We start from the raw sequence: 17,429 nt of genomic DNA, 5'->3' as shown, positions 1-17,429 counted from the left end.
CACAGGCACTGTGTTGGCTTCCAGGTGACATTCTTTTGCACCAGTGTAGGTAAACTGGCCATTTTATTGTATTTGAATAAACAAAAGAGAAAGAGGAGGCTGTTTAGGAGAACTCAAACATAAAAGCACAAAGATTTCTTCAAATCCATCTAAGATTCGTTATCAACCTATGCATCAAATGTATCACTTAAGATAATTATACAACCTGCAATAACACCCAGATTCCTCTGAAAACTCTCATCCCCGACTCTTTTCTCAAAAGCGCTGTGTGCTTTGCAGCAATATACCAATATAACAATGGGAATGACTAAAAGGTGAAACACTCAGAAGTGTTCTTCTTCCAGCTGCAATACAGAAGGCAAACCACAGGCTGTAACCTATAGTTGCATCATAGAGTTGATTCCTTAAACATCTGTTTATAAATGTTCCTGTATAAACTGCTCTTCAAAATTTAAATTTTATTCTGAATGTAAAAGTTCTTGGTTTTCCATTTTCTGTAGTACAAGACAATATCTGAATGCTACATTTTTTGCATGAAACTGTCAAATCCTAATAAAACAACAAGTTTCACGAATACTTCTCATATAAAGACCTTCTCAAATGTTTCACATAGTTTTGAACTAGCTTATTAAAAGTTTTAAATTACAAAAAGGAAAAAATCCTTAAAAAGATCATTTTGTCATCAGGGGAAAAAAGAGACAATTTATTGATACTAAAGCCTTTACTGTAATAAACCAAATATATTTACAATTTATACAAATGTTTGATCTTCAACAGAAAATACAAAAAAACCCCCATATCCCAAGAGGCAAAACCAGGAAACAAGTTTATCCACAATATCACTGATCTACACAAAACAGAATGCAGGTGGAATTGCAAGAACTGAAACATAATCCACATATTCAGACAATGAGCATAATCTTTCCGAGGTCCTAAGGGGTGGGGGCTGCAACAGTCTTCAGCTGACTCTGCTTTTAAAATCCACCAAAACTGTGCTACTTAGTTCGTCTTGCCTTCTTGCTTCACATTGGTCCAAGTAGCGAGTTGCTGGATGTCAACAAAGTCACCTTCTGTTTAATACATGCTGAACAGCATCATGTATAGGTGTGGAAACTCAGTTATTCCTTTTTTATTAAAAAAGGTAAAGCCTTTCTACTTCTACAAATTAAGAACATTTTGGCCCAGTTCAACTCTTAGAAGTTGTGTTTTCTGTGTTCAGTAGATTACTTCATAGACAGTAGCTTTCTTGTCTCCTGAGCCCGTGACTATGTATTTATCATCCACAGAGATATCACAGCTCAACACAGATGAAGACTCTTTGGACTAGAAGAGAAAGAACACAGCTGTAGTTAAAATGGGGAAAGTAACGCATATCTGCCTCTTTCCTCCAGCACTCATGATACCAAGGTTAGGGTTCATATGTAATAAAGCAGAATGGTGAAGATAAAAGCCAGTAGCAAAGGTTATACATAAGGGCAAAAGGTAGTTTCCTGTGTTTGCTTAACATCACATTAAATAAATAATATCACATCATTTACTTGGATTCAAAGTAGTTAATGATGCAAAATTAGGAAAATCTCTCCTTGTGCAAGGATCAGAAATTACATTTCTGCTTTAATGGCAGAACTTATTTTGTTGTTGCAACCAAGCCACATATTATTACAAGATTACAAGTGAAAATTACAGAAAAGGACCAGCCTCCTCCAAGGAGGAGCCAAAGTAACTTACACTGTTCTCCTATCTTACATTTTATTCTAGGAACAATCCTGGGAGGTTAGTTCAGCTGAGGAAGTATGAGGGGCCCATAAGCACCCATGGAATTGGGTTGCCAGCTCTCGGTTGGGAAACACCTGGAGACTTTGGGGGTGGAGCCGGGAGTGGCCCAGATTTGGGGCAGGGAGGGACCTCAATGGAGTATAATGCCATAGAGTCTACCCTCCAAAGCAGCCATTTTCTCCAGGTAAACTGATTCCTTTAGTCTTGAGATGAGGTATCATTCCAGCGGGTCCCTAGTTTCCAGCTGGGTACTGGCAACACCACATAGCTAAGAGGGGATTAGATCTTGGGTTTCCCAAATATTCTGTCAGGATTTCTCAACCAGGGTTTCGTGAAACTTTGGGGTATCTTGATGGCCCTGGAAGGGTTTCCTGAAGGAGTGGGAATTAATTAATTAATGTTTTATATATTTTAAAAATCTGTTAAAGATTTATTGGGTGACATGACCATAATCTGCATATTTGTGCTACTTCTTGGGTTTCTCAAAAGAAGAATGTTTCAGGGGTTTCTCAATGGTGGAAAAGTGAAAGGTAGTTCTAAGCACTACATAATGCTGGTTATGTGGTCACTGAAGCCTGTAACCTGTATTTTGTATAGGTGGGTTTGCTGATCAGCATAACAATCAACTGCAGTTTGCTGCATAGGCGGAAATGAGCCATTTTCAGATTTTATATATGGGAAAGAACACAAACGAGGTGTGTGCAGTCATAAGGATCTCCGGTGTATAGTATCTGTCAATAGTTTGTTTTTGTTGAACCTTTCCAATGAGGCACAGTGGAAGAATATTGGATGATTGCCTAATCCAGGTTTTCTCAACCAAGATTTCATGAAACCCTGTGATTTCATGATGGCCCTGGAAGGGTTTCCCAAATAAGCATTAAAATTTATTTTTAATATATTTTTAAAATTTGTTAAACATTTATCGGGTGATATGACAATATATGGTCATATTGACTTGATTCCACCTCCGCAAATGGCCAATGATGGGCCAAGTGGCCATGTACACAGCTATGCTTCCCAACCATATTTTTGCACAATTGTGTTACCACTGTGGTTTCTTGAAACCTGAAGAATGTTTCATGGGGTCCTCAATGATAAAAAAGTTAAGAAAGACTGGGCTAGTCTTAGGAAATTGCTGTTTTCTATGCTAACTTGCTTCATAAGGTTTCATCAGGATACTACCACCAGCCGCTCACCTCCAAACTCTCTTCTTGCTTACCTGGAATATACTGGCACCATACGGAGTCCGCCAAGCATTTAGGAGGTTATCTTTTCCAGTACTTACAAACCATTTGCCTGAAAATGATCAACAAGAACTTAGTAGAATATTCTATATAAACTAGCAAATGTGTACATTTTCCTGTTCCCTAGTACAGATATCATCAGCTTTGATTAAAATGTTAATAATTCAGCACATTGAACATCAGAGAATAGGAAAGATCATATAGGGTAACTCCTGATATGCATATCCTTCAACAACCATCTTTTTACAAATGTTTTCTGCATGGCTTACCAACAGAGACTGCCTAAAATCAGCCCTAGGCCACCCCAAATTCTGATTCAGGGTGCCTTGCCTTTGTAAGGTGACATATATAAATCATTTAACTAAACAGGCATATGTAGCTAAGTAAGCAATAAGCACTATTCAGAATTCTTGACAATCCAAGTACCACAGTAATGATACTGCCACTTTATACACCTTGGCTTTCTCTCACAAATTCCCTGGTAAAAAGGTGGGAGACTTTCCAGCTGTTCAATCAAGATTTAAATATCTTGAGCATGCCTTAAAATAGCCAGCTGAGGTATGATTGGCATGCAGAAATTCAGGTGGTTTATTCCAACTTACCGCAGTAAGCAAACTTGAGCGACAGCACACAACTCTCGTGAAGATGAAGCTGATATTTGTCTGGTTTGTTTACATGCAGGACTTCCACATTACTGCTCTCCATTCCCACAGCAAGCCATTCACCCGTGGGACAATAGCCAAGGGAAAATATCTTATTTGGGGAAAAATAGGTGTTTACACTCCTTGCACAAGTAATTAGAGAAAACAGGAAAAAAACGAAAGTATTTTTTTCTCTTAAAACACCGGAGCAAAGATTATCCCTTTTCAGCACCAAAAGGTAGGATCGGAAAGTAATAAATGCATGATGGGTCTTGTAATTTCATCACACATGAAGCAGTGACATGTCTGACTTCACCTACCAAGGGTTATTCCCCTCCATGGCTGTCACTACCTCAGTTCAGACAAACACAAAATACCCCATCAAAACGCAAATTAAGATAGGCATTTGAAAATAGATAGCTATTTTAATAGCAGTGCGTGTAAGTAAAAATATGGACTGTCACTACCAGCAATGGCTTTTTTCCCAAGGTAAATACTTGTCTAAAAGCCGTTTTGGCTATGCCAACAGCCTATGCAATTATAATTATTAATATAAATAACTTCACCCAACTGCAATCTGGAAATTGTAAAGCAACGATAATCAGTGTCTTAAAAATACAGGAAGACATTTTAGGCACCTGGGATGTGAAGTCATGCTGCTGTAACTGCCTTCCTTCTCTCAAGTCCCAGGATCTCACAGTGTTGTCCAGACCGCCTGTCCAGAGCTTGGTACCATCATTAGAAATGTCAATACAGCTGGCTCCATCTGTGTGGCCCTGGAATTGCCTGATAAAACAAACCAGATTGAATAATGATTTCCTGCCAGAATGCAAGGTAAACACTGTTGTATTGTTAGTTTTGGACTCTGTATGTGTGTCATCTCCCCTGAGTCAACTGATGTGCAGCAAAAAAAAACCAAAAAAAAAAAAACACAACCCTTCCCCCCACAACCCTGATGTGAAATATGCTCACTGTACACAAGCTATTCTGCAGGTGCCAGAGCATGTGAAATGGACCACAAAGCAGCTAAACAAAACCAGCTCCACATCTGTGCAGATCTGCAAAGGTAAGAAGGCTATTTAAGAAGCTGTAACATAATCCATTATGACACTGGGAAATAAGAACATAAATGATTACTAAGCTAACTTAAAAAGTACAAAGGACAAATTACTTGAGCAGAGGCAGGCAAGTGTTTGTATGTTTTTTAAAGCTGTAAATCCAGAATGTAAAAATACATTTAAAAATTCAACTATATAAACTTATGCAGGAAGGAATCCAAAAGCACTAAGCTTTCTACTTGCACTGGCTGAGCCTGCAAAATGATGCCCTTGATTGCAAACAGGTCGTGAGCTGTCATCATTATTCAACATTGTTTTATGTTTTGAACCTTGGTGTTTGGAAATCCTTCCTCTCTGTAACAAAGAGCAAGCTCGAGCCTTCCTTAATGCCTAAACTGGAGTGTTCAGAGGTGCCTGCCTTTTTCCATCCAGCAATTAGTTTTATTTCCATGCTTAACAGCAAAAGAGGAAGAATGACTATCATGGGACTTGCTATGAATCCACATAGCATGACTGAAGTCATTGGTCTGAAAATTCAAGGAGCTATTATTCAGTGCATTCTTTTTATTATCTGCTACAAGTAAGGGTAAAGAGTGAACCACAACAAATCAGTAACCAAATCTTATTCCTAGGAAACCTGGCAAGAACTCACTGCTACGCAGTCATTGAGTACATAAAAAGAAGATAAAATATTGGCTCTTATAAGTTCACTACATGAACCTAAATGATTTCTTCTCCTGGAATGAATGGGAGAAAAATCAACATTTTCTTACCACATCAAAGTTTCCTGATGACCAATTTCCAGGTTTTATTTATATTGTGGCCAGTATTCAAGCATTACTTGGTTCTATTTCTGAGCCTTCCTTCAGTCTTCAATGGAAGCTCAGGAAGGTTTCACATTTTGCTCAGGGGTATGGAATGCACCACAATATATGCAAAGTGTCTGCAAGACTTTTTTTGTGTGTGTGTGTATCATGCAGAAGTTTTCCATATGAATTCCCACACGTGCAAATAGGAAATGCCACAAAGATGAACATCACAGTTCATGCCACTCTCCTGGCGTAGTGCTTACTCATCTGCTCCTATGGTTTATTTGCTTGTTTTGTGTGTGTGTGTGTGGGGGGGGGGTTGCTGCTGGCACATTAACTTACATGAATTAAGAAAGTAAGGGCTGCAAGCTGAAACACCACCTTGGAATAACTTGAAGCTATTTCAGGCACTGCTTCTCATTACTTATACAAGTTTGGAAGAACTATTAGAACATTAAAGATGTGGGTTATTAAAAAATTCCTTCTCTACACATCCATGTAAAAGGCAAAGCAACACTAATGTTACACAACTGATCTCATGAAACATTTAATGCAAAATTGTAAATTGACTTCTTACAGTTATGATTTAGACATTCCCTATAAAAAGATTCACTTCCCTGTTACAGAGCCTACTGATTTAAAGGGTTCAACCCACCATTCAACCAGCTCTCAAATGGATTTTAAAGTAACATGGATGAATTAGGGGAACAGTGTTAGGGACGGCGAAGACAGGAATCAGAGAAATGGCGTGAAATTTCAGTGCAATAAGATGGCAAATATTGCTGCTCCTGCTGTGCTTTATGGATTACATGCAAAAAGCATAGATAACCACCAGTTTCAATTATTACCAAATCAAGATCTGCTTGGAGAAGACAAAGGCATATATATTTCTTTGACACCCTCCCCCCCCCAAAAAAAAACCCCAGGGCAAATATTAGTTCAGAATTGAATGAATGGGTTGGATCCAAAAGAAAGTTCCCAATGGCAGAATTGAACTTTTCTGCTTCCCTCCTATCATTGCATACCACTGATTTTCTCCAGGGAGAACATGGGAAACTGGAGGACTGACATGAGGGACCTGCACTGGGAACAGGGGGCGCAGTCTGTATTTTGCAATGTAATAATTGCACTATGCGTGCAGAAATTGGCATTGGGCATCAAATTAGCACAATGTCAGTATTCATATCAAAATAAATGCAACAACACTAAGATGGGCTTGAATATGGAACACCAGATGATATCTTATTAGCCAGAAGGTTGGATGAACAACATTTTAAGAAGCTAGCATGTGGGGCTTGAATGCTCTGCATTGCTCCTTTCCCTAATGAGTAGAGACAAAGTCAGACTATACAAATATGCTTCATTTGCATAATTTATAAAAACCACATACTTTGATTTACTTGAATGTTAGACTGTCTTAATGTAGAATGTTGATTGTCCCTTCAGATACAGACTTCACATAGCCCTGTTTGTAATTAAGATGACTAATTGGATCTAAGCGTCTGCTTAGTGCATAAACTTTGATGCTTTAAATAGCCTCTCATTACCAAGGCAGGTGCAGATTTTGGTTATGCTTGCTGAGATTTATAGTGGGCCATTGCCAATTTTGTAGTGATGTATAAGACTTGTAGTCCACCAGACACAGTTGTTTTATTTATTTTATTTTATTTATTAGATTTATTCCTCGCCTCTCCCCGGAGGTCCGAGGCAAGTTACTGACATATAAAACCCCAATAAAAACATACAATAAAACATATAAAACATATCATACATAATCCCTAGATAATAGAACAAGATATGGTAAAAAATTCAGTTCATATCTACTCTATTCCTTTGTTGTTGTTCTTAGGTGCGAAGTCGTGTCTGACCCATCACAACCCCATGGACAATGGTCCTCCATGTCTTCCTGTCCTCTGCTATTCCCCGGAGTCCATTTAAGTTTGCACCTACTGCTTCAGTGACTCCATCCAGCCACCTCATTCTCTGTTGTTCCCTTCTTCTTTTGCTCTCAATCGCTCCCAGCATTAGGCTCTTCTCCAGGGAGTCCTTCCTTCTCATGAGGTGCCAAAGTATTTGTGTTTCATCTTCAGGATCTGGCCTTCTAAAGAGCAGTCAGGGCTGATCACCTCTAGGACTGACCGGTTTGTTCGCCTTGCAGTCCAAGGGATTCACAAGAGTCTTCTCCAGCACCAGAGTTCAAAAGCCTCAATTCTTTGACGCTTGGCCTTCCTTATGGTCCAACTTTCACAGCCATACATTGCAATTGGGAATACCATAGCCTTGACTAAACACACTTTTGTTGGCAGGGTGATGTCTCTGCTTTTTAGGATGCTGTCTAGATTTGCCATAGCTTTCCTCCCCAGGAGCAAGCGTCTTTTAATTTCTTTGCTACAGTCCCCATCTGCAGTGATCTTGGAGCCCAGGAAAATAAAATCTGTCACTATCTCCATTTCTTCCCCATCCATTTGCCGGGAATTGATGCCATGATCTTTGTTTTCTTGATGTTAACTTTCAAGCCAACTTTTGCACTCTCCTCCTTCACCCGCATCAAAAGGCTCTTTGTTCCTCTTCGCTTTCTGCCATTAGTGTGGTATCATCTGCATATCTGAGGTTGTTAATATTTCTCCCTGCAATCTTGATTCCAATTTGTGACTCATCTAACCCTGCCTTTCTCATGATGTGCTCCGCATACAAGTTAAATAGGAAAGGCGAGAGTATACAGCCTTGCCAAATTCCTGTCTCAATTTTGAACCAATCAGTGATTCCATGCCCGGTTCTCACTGTTGCTTCTTGACCTGCATATAGGTTTCTCAAGAGACAGATAAGATCCTCTGGTATTCCCATCTCTTTAAGAACTTGCCACAATTTGTTGTGCTCCACACAATCAAAGGCTTTAGCATAGGCAATGAAGCAGAAGGAGATGTTCTTCTGGAACTCCTTAGCTTTCTCCATGATCCAGCGTATGTTGGCAATTTGATCTCTAGTTCCTCTGCCTCTTCGAAATCCTGCCTGTACTTCTGGAAGTTCTTGGTCCTCATATTGCTGGAACCTAGCTTGTAGGATTTTGAGCATAACTTTGCTAGCATGAGAAATCAGTGCAATGGTGCGGTAGTTTGAACATTCTTTGGCATTGACCTTCTTTGGGATTGGAATGTAAACTGACCTTTTCCAATCCTGTGGCCATTGTTGAGTTTTCATAATGAAGGTATAATGCCCATATCAGTAATTTCTGTGGCCTATTGAACCTTTAAGACTGAAGAATAAATGTATTGGTATACCTTGATGTACACATCTTGGCATGGCAGTGACTTTTATCTGCCTAAAATAGCATTGTAATATAACTGTGTCTGCGGGCCTTGCGGGAGCTCTCAACGTTCCACAGGGCCTGCAAAACGGAGCTCTTCCGCCAGGTCATGGGGTGAGGCGAATGGAAGATCTGCCCCCCCCCCAATGGCAGCGTTATCCTTCTGGCACTTTCTGTCCTCCCTCCCCCTCAATAGTCGGCTACCAAGGGATAGAGTTTTCTCTGCTCCTGAATATTGTGGGGGAAAGGTAGGGTCACCGCAACTCAATCAGATTGCTGGCAGGCGGGAAATTTAAATTGCCTAAATTAAAATGGAAATCGCATGCAGTGTAGACAGCAGGGATTTAATCAACCTGGGATTGGAATAAAAGCTCCATGTAGATTCATCCCATGATTAGGCACGGGAAGTATTGATAGGGGATGGCCAAAGCCACTGGCCTCTGCAGGGTGCAGGGGCCCCATAAGAGACTGCGTGAATGTGGAGCCATGTGGCACTCTCACATGGATGAGAGGGCTAAGAGTTGGCTTGCATTTCTAGTTGGATTTGGAACCTGACACCCACTGGGCTCCGTTTGAAATCACCTCCCTCAAGATAGCAGGCCTTGTGATTCTCGAGTAGTGGCCTGCTGTTTGACTGCCATTGCAGTCAGATGGCTGCTAGTTGGCAGAAGTCCTTCCCATGCAACACCATGCTCCACTGAATAAAATCTGTGGCCATTTTATGCCAAATACTGGTGTCCAAGTCCTTATTGTAATGCCTAAAATATCCCCCTGCCTAAGCAAAGTTTCTCATTTGCCTAAACATGTTTTTGTAAGCTGATCATGGTTCAAGTAGAAGACCCATACTAGAGTACCATTCCAGAATGCATTGTTTATGAACTATGAAATCTTGCAGCTTTTATGACTAAAGAGAAACCTTTGAAGAGATATCCTATGATCTCTCATCACCATCAATTAACTGAAGTTAAAAGAGAGAGATTTTATCTTCCTAATGTTCAAATGAAAGGCTTTGATGAAGAGACAAAACAGATGCAATAACTGGAAATGGTGATGGTGCAGAGGATGGGCGCTGCCCTGTGGGATACGGAACAGAAAGTAAATTGAAATCAAGGAATGGTCGCCTGAAAAAAAAAGCTGGAGAGACATGGGTAGAAGGTCGTGGGTTGCTATTCTGAAATTAAGGTGTGGCAGAAGAATTAAAGGATCAGTTGCAGATAGGAGATCTTTTGGAGCTGAAAGAGCCCACAAGAGAAGCATGGCCAGCAATTGAAGAGAGACTCATGATTCACCTATGAAAGATGAGCCAGTTAATTATGTAATGGCTTGCTATAATTTCACTACAATGCAGTCGATTGCCCACTATAGGAACAAATCCAATGGGGGGGAAACTGCTCAGCCTCTCATTATTTACAGATCTAGGCAAAAGGATTTTTGTTCTGCTTTATACTTTCTACCTAAATGCATACTATGATAAAAACAATTGAGGGCAATCAGATAACCTGAAATGAGCTATTAATATTCCAGCCACTCAGCATTTCCAGAAATGCTTGCAGAGCACACCTGCTGTGCTTTGAGGAAACTATGATGGCTAGCAGCCATTCATTTTTTTAAAAAAATGATGCTTATTTACAAACGGTCACAAATAAAAATTGTCTGAATGAAGAAATTGGGGATCTACTAGCCTTTTCAACATCCTACACATGCTCTCTCTTTGCCTGTGGTCAACCAGCCACATATAGTTAGCTGCTACCGAATGCACGGTTAAGCTTTCAATATGTAAGGAGTAGAGAGCTCATTCCCTGTTATCCCATAGTTGTGGATTTGACACTGTTTTCCTGTAGTTGTGGATTGATAAACAAGAATAATTTTAATATTATCTGTTGGTTTAGATGGAATTTGGATGTCAATTTAGAAACAAACTGAAGTGAAGTGTTAAGGACAACTTATAATGCTGAATACTTTCAGAAAAGGAGGGTCATGTTGCAGCACCTGGAGTTCACTGACCCTTCTTTACTCATGTGATTGCAACCTGAGATGTCTCTACAATGCAGATTATTTGATCTGCATTGGATTTCCAAGATTTCAATTCTTTGTTCTGCTTTCTCAATCTGGTAGTCTTGTCTTCTCTAAATATCATTATATTTTTGCTTCTCTTTAATTTATGCAATTTCTTGTGTTTGCTCTTGTGGTTTTGCACTAATTTCTAATAGCCCAGCCAATAAATCTTTACAATCTTCTTGGATTGTTTTGTCAGATTGTTCTTCTGGGTTCTTTTCTCAAATTGTTGGATTTGATGCCCCATTGTTTATGATAGCTTTCCCACCAATTCTTCAATTCTTTGATTTTCATCTGTTTCTTCTAATTCTCTTTTTTAACCTGTTCCAGTTGCCATTCTTCTTTTCAGTCTTTGTAAAAGTATTATACAAACTTTCCACATACTATTTTCTATTCAAATATGGGAGAATACAACTGTCAAATATTATATTGTGGAAATAGCAGATCTAGAATTGCACACCAAACATGTAACAGAGGAAAAACATTACGTATAGACAGCATCCTGAACATTTTTTACTAACAGAAACTTGTTTAGGTCTCTCAAGTCCAGGATTGGTCTCACTCCCTGCCCCACCCTTTCTTCCTGACCAAGTTTCTGGAGTAGAACCTCAAGTGCTGGGTTTCTGCCAGCACGGTCACAATTGTTTTCTTATTGAGGATGGTGTCAACCTCTAGAAGGAGTTCTAGGGAAGGAAACAAAGGATTGGATGATGCTGAGTATGCTAGAAAAGAAGTAAGCTCTATGGCATATCAATTTATCATGAAGCTGAATACCCATTGGTCTTGGGAGATGTCATGCCAAATGAGTTAACAAGAACTCAGTTCGTCTGTTGGCTAATGAACTGAATGTGGGCTATAGTTGTCGAAAACCCTGCATAGCTGGTTGGAGGGGTTTGGGAAACTGAGATCTGCTTTGCCCCTCAGAGTATAAGAAGGCCTGTTATATATAAGCAATTCACTCTGAGAGCAGTAATATGAAGCCTAGATTTAGAGAAGTCATACAGTGAATCAACCTAAAGTATTAGAAGAACTAATTCCAGTTGTGATTTCCAGTATGGTGTCCATTACAGCAGTGGTCCCCAACCTGCGGCCCGCGGCCCGGCGCCAGGCCGCAAAGGCCTCAGCGCCGGGCCGCGGCTCCGTCTTCCCTCCCCCCCGAAGCGAGAAGCTCGCCAGGCCACGAGCAAATCGGCCGCCAAAGCGGCCGATTAGCTCGCGGCCCGGCAAGCTTCTCCCTTCGGGAGGGGAGGGAAGAGAAGCTTGCCGAGCCGCAAGCTAATTGGCCGCTTTAGCGGCCGATTTGCTCGTGGCCCGGAGGGGCCGGGAGGGGAAGCCGTGGCCGCCGGCATGGCGGCGGCGCAAACGCGCGTGCGCGGACTGCCGCGCACGCGCGTTTGCGCCCCTGTCAGGCGCAAATGCACGTGCGCGGCAGTCCACGCATGCATGTTTGCACTGGGGCTGCTGCGCGTGCGCGGGCCCCCGGGCCGCCCTCTCCGCTCACCACTCCACAGCAGTCCGCGGCAAGCAGAAGCTTGCAGACCGCTGCATTACAGGAAAGGCAACAGGCCCCATGTTCCTCAGATCCATAACCCAATGGCCCTTAGAAATGTGCAGGAAACTTCAATTTCAAGGGATTTCAAGGGATTGAGACCTATATTTTCTTGTATTTTTTTGCCTGGCCTGAAGTGATCAGGTTTGATCTTAGAGATACTGGAACCAAAGGTGCTCTGTTGGTGTTTTAGGACAGTGTTGTATTTAGATATTTCTTCTGAACAGCTAAAATATTTTAGTGCAGCAAAACTTTTAGGCAGGAAGCTCCATCATGTCTTGCTTTGGGATTGAACTGGTCACAAACAGAGCAGTGAAACATGCTCTTCACCAAGTCATTTCTCATGGTCGTGTAAGGGAGACTTTTGACACACAGTATCCACATTTTTAAAGGGCTTTTTTGACATTTTTGAGCACTAAGTTTGGTGTTGGCAAAGAAACTGAAAGAGAACTGTTGGAAGTCTATGCTCACTGGATAATAAACAGAGCTTCTACTAACAAGCAGAGAGAGCGAACTGAGGGAAGGGCACTCTGACCCCTCTATGTCATGCTAGAAAAGGCAGGAAGGAAGCTGAAGTGCCCTCAGGGTTTTTTGAGCGTCAAAAACCTCTCAACTATAGGCCAGTGTTTGTGCAGTACCCATATGTGACTGCACAGGTACCACAAAGATCAAAACTGACTTTTCAGGAAGCTGAATCCTGCATCCAAGAATAGAATCTAAAGGCTTCTAGGCTATCATGGAACCATTGTATATCCCAGCTGTCTGCAGACAATATGGAATATAGTCAAAATTCATCCAACCACACAGGAAGACCATTACTGTTTGCAGAGATGAACAAAGATACCTACAAATTCTACCCTCCCTTCCCCCTTCTATATTCCACTGATTCACCCTTTGATTCCTGGGGGCTGCAGCACAATGGCAAAGTCCTGCTCCACAAAGTCTGGAGATGACAAAATGCATGCAATTCAGTATTAAAATGCAGCCAAGCCCAATAAGGTAACAGAAGGCAGTGAGCTGAAGCAGCAAGCGGGGGGGGGGGGGGAGGAGAGCATTTACAAACTACCTAATCAAGTACAGAGAAAACAGGAGAGGAAATGTTTCTCATTGGACAATTCTATCTATCTTGGCCTGCTAATTACTGAACATACTAGTTGCAATCAGATGCAATCATAACATTTAATTATGGGGTGTCTGAAGCTAGTGAGGCAACAAAAGCATTTCTTTCATGCTGGTGGGTCTTTCTGCCTTTCTCACACTAGGCTGGGAATTTGCTTCTGCAATCTGCATCAGATGACGATACTTCATAGAGCTTTCGTGCAGTTCTCAGGAGAGAAAGAAAAGCTGTACCAATTCCAACTTAGAATAACTATAATAGACCTGCATCTGATGGAACACAAGAATGCACTATGAGCCCAAAATTGGAACATGAAATAAAGTGGGAGGAAGCAAGACTTGTGTCTTGTGAAGGGGAGGACACAACATGGACATGGAAAGGTCAGCAGTGGCTGAAATATAAAATATAAAATAGACCATTTTCCCAGTCAAACAACAGAATTTCACCAGTAGCAATTATTCATATATACATTATGGCACTTTATTTATTTATTTATTTATTTATTTATTTATTTATTTATTTATTTATTTATATTTAAACTTATATCCTGCCTCTCCCAACAACGACGTCTCGAGGTAGCTTACAGAGTAAAAACAGTAAACAATAACACTTAAAACCCCATATATATTAAAATCAACATTCCCCCAAAACAGTCTCCTAAGAATCATTCCCAGTCAGTCAAGATGGCAGTATAATCAACAATTCTCCTCATTAAACCCAGCTGTTCCAATCTCAGATCCACTCATCATGGTACTGGTACTGATGTAAACGCAGAGGTTGACATGGCCACTTCACACAAAAAAATGGCAGAATAACCAACTAACCTGACTAGAGTCTGATTGTGCAGATCCCACACGGCAATGTTCCCATCACTGCAGCAGGAGAAGCAGACCTTGGAGTCAGGGCTGATTGCTAGAGCATAGCAGGCAGGAGCAGAGGACGTCAGTTCCGCTTTGATACGTGGAGTTGGAGCTGCCAGGTCCCAAATGGATAACGTGCTGGCTTCCCCACCGACAATCAGGGTACATCCATCAGGGAGCAATTTACAAGATCGAATATAGTTGTCTCTGTTCTATAGAAATAGAAACCACCTCAATTACATTAATATATTCATGGCCAATGGTATGTTTCATGGGGCATCCAGATCCTAAACACTTGGACTATTCTGAGTTGCAAAGAAGAGAAGCCAATGATAATCCCTGCCTCCTACTGCTCACGACACTTGAGCTAAAGAAATTCAAGTTAAGTTCTGCCTCTGAAGTATGGCACTCTATTTGGTTATCAGGATAATCGATGGTAATTCCTTCCAGGTTATTCCCAAATAGCTCTAGTAAAGAGAACCAGAGACGAATTAAGTTTGTTTTTTAAACAGTGCAATACATGGCTAGTGCAACCAACCCTACATGAATCATTTTGACTAAGCCACTAGACCTTCATTGGTCAGGAGGGGCACTCTTTAGAGAGTTTAATTATTAATCTCTCAAGTTTCATATGGAGAATAATGTTTACTGAAATACTAAGGAGAACGAGGCATGGGAAACGTTCCAGGCCTCAGCTATTACAATGTTTTAGACTATAAATGCACTCCTTGTCAAAATTCTCATTTTTAATAGCAACATTAGAGTGGTAAAAATTCTGTAGCAACCAAAAGGATAAAACCAATAGCAAATCATGCAGAGCTAGTAAGGGGAAAGCGTTTTTTCCCTCTATGTTATACTCTCCTTACTATAGCAGAGAAGAAATTTGTTATTCAAGGAGACTTTGTTCTAACCTCATGGTCAGCAATAAACAACAGTACATCCTACAGTTTTTTAAAAAATCATGGACCACTATACCAGAAATGCATAATTCATACACATAAATTCAGCAAAGATATTTGATATCTAGTAATGGGGTGTCAGAAGAAAAAGCCATAATAACAGATGCAGTATATGGCTTGGTGTAACACTCCATTAAATACTGTCATAAAGATTATTGTTTTTATATGGCTTTATGGCTTTGGTACTTTTACAGCAACTGGTTTTTACATCTCCACCATCTTTATCTCCCAAATTTAAAAATCACTTACTTTGACACAACAGGGTGTCAGCCAAAGCTTTCTGTAGCAGTGATTTGCAATAAGAGATACCGTATCATGATGAAAGTTCTGGAACTATTTACAGGACAGTTGAATTTGTTGCCAAGCCCATGTGTGTTGCAACACTAAGGCGCGGTGATAGCATACATAATGCCTTATACACATTTTATCCTCACAACATCCCTGCAAGTTTGATTAGGCTGAGAATGTATAACTGCCTCACAGTTACCCAAGCAAGTTTCATGTCAGAAAGGGAATTTGAATCCAGGTCTCCCCACTCCTAGTTTGCTACAACACGCTGGTTCTAGGTACCATACTTAACAAAGTCAGTTGCTTGCTTTTGGTCAATTTTGCATTAAAATATGAAAATGTGCACACTTTACAGACAGCAATTCAATGTCTATTAAGGAATTAAACAAGTAATTCTACCACCATTCCATTATGATTCTGTACCTTTCATGTTCTTCAAAGAATTAAATATAAAAATCAGACTTTCATGCAACATGTTTGGAAAAAATTTCTTTGTCTTAGAAATGTGGATAAGGTGAAGGGGGTTGAGATTATTCTTATCAGAATTTTTTCACAAAACTGAAAAGAAAGAAATGGAGTCTTATAAAATTTTGGCAATATCTAAGAGCAGAAATTAAGTCCAGCTGCCATTGCCTTCTTAGAGTAATAGAAATGCTTCACTTGGGGGAGTCATGTTGGTATGAAGCAAGATAACAAACATGAGTTCAGTGGCATTTTCAGGACCAACAAAAATGTATTAAATGTATAAGCTTTTGTCTGCAGAAGAAGTGTGTATGCATACGAAAGCTTACACCTTGAATGAAACTTTGTTGGTCTTAATGGTGACACTGAAATGGGATTTTTTTCTAATAGAAATGGTGTTAGTCTGGACTTCTGGTCTGTGGTAGAATCTTGACCAAATTTCTGGACTGGATGCCTAAGGAAAACTTCATAACACACAAGGGTTTTGTTCACCTACCAGGCAGTCCAGCTGAGAAACAGGACTCTTGTTACCAGGTTGACTTATATCCCAGACTTTGACGCATCCCTTCCCGCCAGTATATACATGTCTTGTTGGGTTGCTGATAGTAACTGCACAAACCACTTCACCATGGTTCAAGGTGTTGATTTGGCGAGCATGACGAGGTATCCCTGGTCCAATGAGTGCATCAGGAGGGAAAGGTACTGGTTGCATCTGACCGTCTGCAGTGACATGAAAGGAGTAAGCTCTGTTTTGGATGAAAGAACAGGAGTTTTTAAAAATTCATAAATCAAATGCTTCAGTTACTAAATCAGACCTGTGGTCTAATTCATACACTCAGTTGGAGCCCACGTGATGCTGTCATTGATGGAAAGATATCTGCTAGCAATGTTTGACTTTCTTGCCTACCCGCTTGTGCTGCATCCCCAACCCCTTGTGTTATTCTAGAGAGGGGAAAACACAGCAGCATTTTAGGGAGAGGCAGTTTTGGGATGCAGAAAGAACAGAGAGGTGGAAAAGTTGCTCTGTGTGATCCAAGTCATTATGAACAGCAGCACAGATATGCCATGGAGTAGCTACCATCTGACAAAAGGTAATAATCTGTTCAGAGATGTATAGTTAATTGTTACAACAGCACCATCAGCCTTCAGGCCTCATTCTAGTAGAGTACTCATGTCACCAGTCCTACTCATTTCCTTCAAAGGCAACCAGTATTATAGAAACTGACTCTCAAGGAATATACATCAGCACATGGAAATGCTAATGACAAGAACAATGACAAACTACACTAAACAAAGGATATTGTGGA

The 17,429-nt window shown here is 40.6% G+C and overlaps 1 protein-coding gene across 4 annotated transcripts in view; it reads right to left on the bottom strand.

The window, feature by feature from the left end:
* Positions 1-702: 702 nt before the first annotated feature.
* The window catches only part of TLE1 (TLE family member 1, transcriptional corepressor), a 100,674-nt gene continuing 83,947 nt past the window's right edge, over positions 703-17,429 (bottom strand). For all 4 annotated transcript variants that reach the window (XM_077344707.1, XM_077344709.1, XM_077344706.1 and 1 more), the window contains exons 15-20: positions 16,619-16,868; positions 14,378-14,625; positions 4,300-4,447; positions 3,623-3,773; positions 2,996-3,072; positions 703-1,323 (exon numbers count right to left, since the gene is read on the bottom strand). In XM_077344707.1, the coding sequence (XP_077200822.1) occupies positions 1,216-1,323; positions 2,996-3,072; positions 3,623-3,773; positions 4,300-4,447; positions 14,378-14,625; positions 16,619-16,868 (982 nt within the window). In that variant the 3' untranslated portion in view covers positions 703-1,215. The remainder of the gene's footprint in view (positions 1,324-2,995; positions 3,073-3,622; positions 3,774-4,299; positions 4,448-14,377; positions 14,626-16,618; positions 16,869-17,429) is intronic.

The sequence above is a fragment of the Paroedura picta genome, chromosome 7 (assembly GCF_049243985.1).
Source record: "Paroedura picta isolate Pp20150507F chromosome 7, Ppicta_v3.0, whole genome shotgun sequence".
Lineage (NCBI taxonomy): Eukaryota > Metazoa > Chordata > Lepidosauria > Squamata > Gekkonidae > Paroedura > Paroedura picta.
This window is presented reverse-complemented; position numbering and strand designations above follow the sequence as displayed.